The 8,602-nt window shown below is 41.0% G+C and overlaps 1 protein-coding gene across 6 annotated transcripts in view; it reads right to left on the reverse strand.

Annotated features, from left to right (window-relative positions):
* Positions 1-8,602, reverse strand: part of USP48 (ubiquitin specific peptidase 48) — a 92,864-nt gene that overhangs the window by 50,421 nt on the left and 33,841 nt on the right. For all 6 annotated transcript variants that reach the window (XM_040645918.1, XM_040645920.1, XM_040645919.1 and 3 more), the window contains exons 4-8: positions 8,061-8,188; positions 7,353-7,477; positions 6,743-6,851; positions 4,551-4,684; positions 3,782-3,864 (exon numbers count right to left, since the gene is read on the reverse strand). In XM_040645918.1, coding sequence (XP_040501852.1) covers positions 3,782-3,864; positions 4,551-4,684; positions 6,743-6,851; positions 7,353-7,477; positions 8,061-8,188 — 579 coding nt within the window. The remainder of the gene's footprint in view (positions 1-3,781; positions 3,865-4,550; positions 4,685-6,742; positions 6,852-7,352; positions 7,478-8,060; positions 8,189-8,602) is intronic.

Consider the following 8,602-nt stretch of genomic DNA (forward strand, 5'->3'; position numbering starts at 1 on the left):
GGGCGCCTCGGTGGTTCAGTCCATTAAGTGTCTGCCTTCAGCTCAGGTACTGGGATGGAGCCCCGCAGAGGGTCTCCTGCTCAGCAGGGAGTCTGCTTCTCTCTCTCTCCCTTTGCCCCTCCCGACTGTTCATTCTCTCTCTCCCCCTCTCCCCCAAATAAAATCTTAAAAAAAAAAAAAATTCCATATGCAATAACCAACATGCAATCAAAGATAACCAAGTACAGAAGAAACACAGCAACATTAAAAGAACCCACCCAGAGAGCAAAAATCAGCCCGCATAATCTTCCAACATCAGTCATGGATTACAAAACCAGGCTTTCTATGTTTCAAGAAATGAGAAGCTTGAAAATCTATCTATTCAGGGGCGCCTGGGTGGCTCAGACGGTTAAGCATCTGCCTTCGGCTCAGGTCATGATCCCAAGGGGCCTAGGATCGAGTCCCACATCAGGCTCACTTCTCAGCAGGCAGCCTGCTTCTCCTTCTCCCTCTGCTGCTCCCCCTGCTTGTGCTCTCTCTCAAATAAAATCTAAAAAAAAAAAAAAGGAAGGAAGGGAAGGAAAGGAAGGAAGGGAAGGAAGGAAAGAAGATCTATCGGGTCAAGTAACAGAGAACCATAAAAAGTGATGCAATTTTGAATCCAAGGAAGTACCGGCATTTACGTTAAGGGTAACTGTACTAACTGATCCAGTTTAAAGATCTAGGCTGGGATTCAGTGTTTTGGTATAAATCTGAAATTCCTCAAAATGAAAAGCTAGAGAGGGAGACAGACACACACGTATGACGGGGCCTTCTCCGCCTAGCTCCAGCAAGAACCCGGATGAGGGCGCAGCGGAAGCAGACGGTGCAAGACTTCGTCATGGGTTAGGTTTCACCCCGCACTGTCCCAGGAGAAAACAGGGAAACTCAACTGTAAGGTTTAGGAATGCAAGCTTACATTGTGAAACACTAAAGCAAAAAATAATTGATTAAAAAATAGAAATTAATAAAAATAAAGGACCTGACTGCCATAAAACCCAGATTAATGTCTATGATTTGGGGGGGCGGAGAAGGGTTGTTAGTGGGAGGGGCACAAAAGACTCTGGAGTCGTGGGAAAGTTTTGTTTCTGGAGCTGGATGTTGCCCACGCAGACGGCCACTTTGTGAGAATTCTGCAACTCACACACGTTTGTATTCTGGGCTCTTATGATGAATGCATTATATTTTATTATAAAAAGGTATAAGTGGATAGAGCAACACGTATGGTGCAGACAACGGCAGGACGAGTGAGGGTGTGCCCGCCGTCGGGTGTCTGCGAGAGGGTGAAGACAAGACCACAGAAGTATTCCCTAAATTAAATCGTCACAACAAACCACACAATTCGTAGAAGCAGTAACCGTGACGGAATTACCAAGAGACAACACAAAAATTTTCATGTCACAACACCACTGTTCACCTGAATTTACACGCATCCATTCATTATACTAACAACTTCAGAATTCTGGTAGTTTAAAACAGCCAGTGGGACCTGTTCTTTAATGCGCACCTGTATTATTGGATCATAAGGTTGTCTTAGTGTTTTGCTAACTGTATTTAAATATAATTGGTTTCTTTGGAAATTCCGTGAATTTCAGTCAGTTCCCAAATTTCAACGTGACCTACAAGACTATTAAAATCCCCCCCAAAATATGGCCGTTCAGTCAGTCAGGTGCTAAAGGTTCAAGGAACAGGAACCCCTTGGTTTACAGATCCATGTAGATCTGTAGGTGCACGATTTAAAGAAACAAGTGAATTCTCCTTTTTAAAAAAAGAGCATCTTGGGGCGCCTGGGTGGCACAGCGGTTAAGCGTCTGCCTTCGGCTCAGGGCGTGATCCCGGCGTTCCGGGATCGAGCCCCACATCAGGCTCCTCCGCTATGAGCCTGCTTCTTCCTCTCCCACTCCCCCTGCTTGTGTTCCCTCTCTCGCTGGCTGTCTCTATCTCTGTCAAATAAATACATAAAATCTTTTAAAAAATAAAAATAAAAAAAATAAAAAAAAAAGAGCATCTTTTAGATCTATCTTCTCGGCTTTATGTGGATATGTGTGTACAGACATGTATCAATTAGAATATAGGAAAATATATATACTGGCAGTCTGGGCGATAGAATTACAGGTTTTTTTTGTTTGTTTCTGTTTTTTATTTTTTTAATTATTTTTTGTGGTATCATTTATTTATTTGAGAGACAGAGAGAGAGAAGGAGCCAAGGGGAGGGGCAGAGGGAGAGGCAGCAGCAGACTCCTCTATCTCTGGATCCTGGGATCACGACCTGAGCTGAAGGCAGACGCTCAACCAACTGAGCCACCCAGGTGCCCCTTCTCTGTCTTTTCAATTAAGTAGGCTCCACACCCAATGTGGGGCTCAAACTTATGACCCTGAGATCAAGAGCTGCACACTCTGCCCTATGTTCGGTGTAGAGACTACTTAAAATCTTAGAGGCGCATGGGTGGCTCAGTTGAGCGTCCATCTGACTCTTGATTTTGGCTCAGGTCATGATCTCAGGGTCTTGGGAATGAACCCCGTGTCTCTACCTCTCCCACCCACTGCAAGCTCTATCTAAAAATAAAATCTTTTAAAAAATTATTTAAAAATAAAAAAAATAAAAGTTTATTACATTTAGTCAACAAAGACACTAAATTTAAACATTTCTACAGGTTTTTTGACCTACCATGTCTACTTCCTAATCATCTTATTTTCCTTACAGTACAAATTGGACAAATACATAATAAGCTTAGTAACAATAATAAGAACTATTTGAAATCATGCAGTGGAGTTAAGGAAAGTGCTAATTTTACATCTAAGTTTCTGGCCCCTGAGACACCACTAAGCTAGCAGACATCTCTAATTTCAAACAACTACCTGAACAAAGCAGGCAGGAAGCAAATCACTACAGAAAGTGAACTACAGCGAAGTTTATTATTCAATCAGATATAATAATAACCAAGCCCAGGGGCCAAGTCTCCAGCCGTTTGCCTCCTCCACCGAGTGCAAATTTCAAACCACAGCATTGAGAACATCACACATTTTAAAGCTGAAATACTTAACATCATTCCCCAACCTCCCCAAGTGTTTCTTTCAAAGGTTTTTAGGGCTTGTTGCTACTGTAAGTTGCCTCCAGAAGCTTTTTATGGAAAGAGACAAAAATGATGATATAATTTCTATATTAAAAATTTAATAAATAGTAAGATCAAGCTGAGAAAGGAAGGGAAACAGTCCTTCCAGTCAGGGCAAGAGACACGAAAGGGCCACATTTTTTTTCTCTATCAAGCACCGCCCTGTATGGTAAGGTGACGACAACCAAAAGGAACAGGTGTTGTAAATTACTTCTTCTTGATACTATGTCACAGCATCCTGGAACTCATCAGTCATCACAGGGAGAATTACAGCATAAATATTGGGATTATGCCACCCAGAGTTTTTGATAAAGTTAAAAAAAAACACGAATGGAGGCAACTCAGAGAGACTTCATTTTATGAGGAACTACAGACATGGTATTGACACGAAGGGACCACGCGTGGGTTCAGACAGTAAAATACCTTCTCCCCCTTTTATTCTTTTGTAGGTATTGATGAACCATCTAATCTCTGCAGTGTACTTACTCATGGAAAATGAAAGTAACATCTCGGCTCGCCTAAAAAGCCTTTGTTCCCAGACAAGAGTTAGCAGAGAATAGTTATCAAATGCTATTCTGTATTCATCACAAGCTGATCACAAGTTACAGTCTCTGAGCATTACAATGATCACTGCTCGGTAAAAATATTACCTTTATGTTCCACATAAGGCTCCATATCCAAAATTTCTGAGAAGCCAATGTAGGTATTCAGCTTTTTCTTATGTCCAGTTTGCCTAACCAAGAGGAAAGCTAATTATACTTATATGTAAAACAATCATAAAACAATGTATAAGCTCTACCAGCTATTTTAATAAACTCAATGGTACCTAGGTAGGTTTCACTCAGCAATCTTGCTCAAAAATTTGTACGATTATCAACATAATGCTGTCTTACAATTGGCGGAAAAGAAGAAGTTAGAAGTATGAATTTAAAGTATTGATTCCGAACTTATGTTCAGAAGTTTTAATATAATCACGAGAGAACCACAGACGCTCCTGCTTCATAGAAGTAACGCGCATGTGCAAACATTGCCTTTATTTTAATTACAAAATCAAAGATATATTCCCATGGGGGTCGGGTGGGGTAGAAGATTGTAATAAGTAGAAGTTTACTCTAGTTCTTATTCAAAAATACAGAACATCAAGATAATTCAGTTCTTACCCATGTTTTTTTCCTTTGCAGTGTTTAATAATTAATAGGATAAAGCTAAGGATTCCCTACTTTTCTAGTCCTCGCTCAGATATGGCTGGCTTCCTTAAGAACTGTGATAAAACCAAAACGGTAGGTCCCACCTACAACTCTCATTCCCAAAGCCAGAGTTTCCAACTGTAAAGGCATTCTAGGACTTCACCTGTCTATGGCAGAACCTGCACACACGAGTCCCCAACGAGCAACAGACAGGGCTGCTCCTAGAACCTACCTGTCAAAGACAAACCGCATCAGCTGTAAGTTCAGGGTGCAGGGAAGGCTCAGCAGTCTGATCTTCCTTGTGGCATTCTGTTTACTTTGACAGTTTTCACAGAAGTATCGATTGTCTCCTTCTAATTTTTCTTCCTGATCAGAAACAAGACATTACTTAAAAAAAAATTAGAAGATGGAAAGATTTTTAAAAAGTGATCAAATCTCTGACGTATATAGCATAATTTCAAGTAACAGCCCCCCCACCTGTTGACGATCAAGCCACTCCAAGTAATGAAGGACACAGAAAAGGCACGACTTAGCAGTGATATTTGCATACGGTGATTTAAAATTGTGCCTCTTTCCAAAATGTATGATTTTTAAAAATAATCCTCAAAGACACTTTGTCCTGATAATCCCACTTCTGGGAAATCTAAGGAAGTAGATTCTCTACGGGAAAAAAATTGTATGTACTTTGATGCAACAAAATTAATTTAAGATTACATATGGGCACGAGAACACAAAACTACATATATACAAAATCATACACAGACACACACATACATAGTCACACACACAGTTAAAACTGCTGAATCATGCGGACGAGATAAAGCTAAAAGATCTTGGGAAATTCAGTGGTATAGCTTAGTGGTTTCTTTTTAAATTTTTCCTGTTACGTCCTCTTAGCTCACTGGCCAGTCCTCCCACTCAGCATCCTTTGCCAGCTCCTCCTATCTCCCTGATTCCCTGTGTCTGAAATGGCTGAAGGCTCAGTCCTCGGTCCTCATCTCTCTCAATCCTGATTTTATCCAGCCCTAAAACCCCTGAACCACATGTCTCAAATCTAACACACCCCAAAGCAAACTCCCAATCTCTCTCCCAAGCCTATTCCTCCCACAGTCCTTCCCAGAGCAATTTTGGAAACTCCATCCTACCTGGCGCTCAGGTCAAAATTTAGTAATCCTTGACTCCTCCCCTTCTCTCCATGTCCAGTCAGCAAAGGGTATCAGCCCTCCTTTGAGAATACATCGAAAATCCAAACAACACTACTATCACCTCTTCAGATGATCCTTGGTCGAAGCCAGCATCAATCCTTTGCCTGCCCCTGCCCCACCTTCAGGCAATTCTCAAGACAGCACCCGGAACTATCCTGTTCAAACCGATGTAGTTCTATGCTTACCATCCCCCGATGGCATCTCACTGTACTCAAAGTCAAGGCCAAGGCCCACCAGGGTCCATTGGGTATGATCCTTAGTTACCTCTACATATCTTTCTCCCCTTGCTTATCCACTTCAACTACACTGACCTCGCTGTTCCACAAGCCACCAGGCACATTCTTGTCTCAAGCCCTGTACTTCCTCCCATTTCCTCCATGGCTCACTCTTTCACCTTCCATCACTTTATTTCTAACTGCAACCAACCCTACTCTCATCCCTACCACATTCTCCATCCCCTTTCCCAGATTTATTTTTCTCTCTAGTACTTATTCTAGGTGACACACTGCATATTTTACTGTCGTCCCCAGTCCCCACACCACTACATTACAAGGCAAAAGTTTTCGGTTTCGCCCGCCAGGGTTATCACCAAGCACTGAATCAGCGTGTAAACACAGTAAAGCACTCCAGCAGTATCTAGCTGAATGAATTCAGTAAATGAGTATTTGAAGCAGGCTAAGAAAGGAAAAAGGTACAAAAATATTTTAAGCTATAGGATGAACTCGTCTATTATGCCATGTGCTTGTTCCCACTTGGTACAAAGGTTTCCCCGAGCAGCCTTCCCAACTCAGAACGAAAGGGAGCCCCTCCCCTCCCTCCACATGCATCCACATACACAGGAAGAAGAGATACGGAGCAGAGGGGCTGAACAATGATCATAGTGATGTGCGTTCCACACCTTGTAGTTCTCCTTAAATGAAATTAACCAGATGGTAGTAGAGTTTAGATTTCCTTAAACACTCTACCACCCCTAATCATCCAAGGTTTAACACGTAACTTTACATGTAAAATAACGGAAAGAGCCCCAATTATTTTAACACATTATTTGCAGAGCCTGCTTCAGCACTTTAAAATTTACAAAGATTCTCCCAGATCGTTACAGAAACAGACACTTCATATGTGGAAAAGGCTAATAATGAATTTAGCCATTAAATCAAAAACATTCAGAGTAGTATTTAACGGTTAATGAGCAGAAACATATACGCCAAAATTCGAATACCTTCAAAAATTCTGAGATGCAATCTGTTAATTGCTTGTGGCCTTGGATATTTAACTCCAGTTCATAAAACTTTGATAAAAGCTTAGACTCTCTGCCACACTGATTGCAACTATAACAAAACAGAGCGATAAAATTAAGATCAGAGTGGGAAAACAATCCAGTTCCATTGTATTACACTCTAGAACTATGAAAAGAAGCATCTATTACCTTGTTTTTCTTTCATAGAAATTATTTACACTATATCTTAAAAATAAAAAACAGGAAGTGATTGGTGAGCCATGTAGTTTATGATTAGGAAAAATTTCAAGAGGCATTTTTACATTCACTTTCAGTATTCTACTGGCTCCAATCTCCCTCTCTGAGCTCACACCACAGCCATAAAGTGCACGGTGAGAGCTCAACCACACACAGCTCTCAATATCTCAATGGGTTCAACTGCATCTACCACGTCAGCTGTTTACATGTTCCCATGGAAAGGAATTACTATAAATATTACTGGCCCCATCATGGCCCATGAAAGCTGTAACTTGGAACTGAACTGAAAATCAGATAACGTGTGAGTACCAGTCTTAGAAGACAATGCATGGTGGGAAAGCTGAAACACACTTACACGGTTACATAAGCATATTCTCCACAGAACTGCTGTTGGACGATGTTCCGCACATCTGGATTCTTTTGCTTAGACAAAGTGTCTTCCAAAAGGGACATAAAAAGCTTTGAAAATTCTTGGGCATCCTACAATGCAAGTTTGGATTAATAAAAAGAAAAACCACACCTTGCTTTTCAACCTCTGATACAAACAGCAATAAGTGACATGTTCCAGAAACTAGCTCTATTTTGAACTTAGCATTTTCAAATAAGGACTAGAGCTATGTTGAATCAGTTTGTACTCACATGTGAGTTTTGAGAAATGGAATCAAGGAAAATGTGTAATATGCTGGACAGTTAAATAAATGCTCTAATTCAACATAGAAAAAAGTTCATTTTTAAAAAAGCCTTTCATTTCACTTCCTCCTACAAACATTCTAAGGAACGCCTGGGTACCTTTTCATATTTAAAAAACAAAAACAAAGGTTCTGGGGCACCTGGACAGCTCAGTAGGTTAAACGTCTGGCTCTTAATTTCGGCTCAGATCACGATCTCAGAGCCCTGGAACTGGGCCCCAAATCGGGCTCCGCTCTCAGTGGGCAGTCTGTTTGAGGATTCTCTCTCTCTCTCCTTTTCCCTCTGCCTCTCACCCCCAACTGTGCTGCCTCTCCCTCTCTCAAATAAATAAATAAATTAAAAAAAAAAATCAATAGAATTTAAGGATTCTTACCTGCTGTTGCCCTGTGTCCAAGCCCAAGGCTTTAACAAATCCCGATGGGTCAATGTATCGCCTATTACTGTTTTGTAACAAGGCAAACAAGTACTGAAGATGCTCACAAATTGTTTGAGGCTCATAATCTGTTAAAAAACATGTTGTTTTTAGAAAACTGCTACTTTTCTTTAAAATATGTACTTCTTTACATGAGATCATAATTAAGCACCCTTACATTTACAGCATATTAGTGTTTTATTATAGTTCTAAAGCTTTAATAGAAACGAATTAGTAATCACATTTGTTTTGGAAGTAATGAGGCAGCCATGGCTCATGGCAAGAGTCATACATGCATTACGGGGCGCCTGGGTGGCTCAGGTGGTTATGCCTCTGCCTTCGGCTCAGGTCATGATCCCAGGGTCCTGGGACTGAGTCCCGCATCAGGCTCCCTGCTCAGCAGGGAGTCTGCTTCTCCCTCTGCCTTTCCCCTGGCTTGTGCTCTCTCTGGCTACTCTCTCTTTCCCTCAAATAAATAAATAAAATCTTAAAAAAAAAAAAAA

The sequence above is a fragment of the Ursus maritimus genome, unplaced genomic scaffold (genome assembly GCF_017311325.1).
Source record: "Ursus maritimus isolate PB19 unplaced genomic scaffold, ASM1731132v1 scaffold_32, whole genome shotgun sequence".
NCBI lineage: Eukaryota > Metazoa > Chordata > Mammalia > Carnivora > Ursidae > Ursus > Ursus maritimus.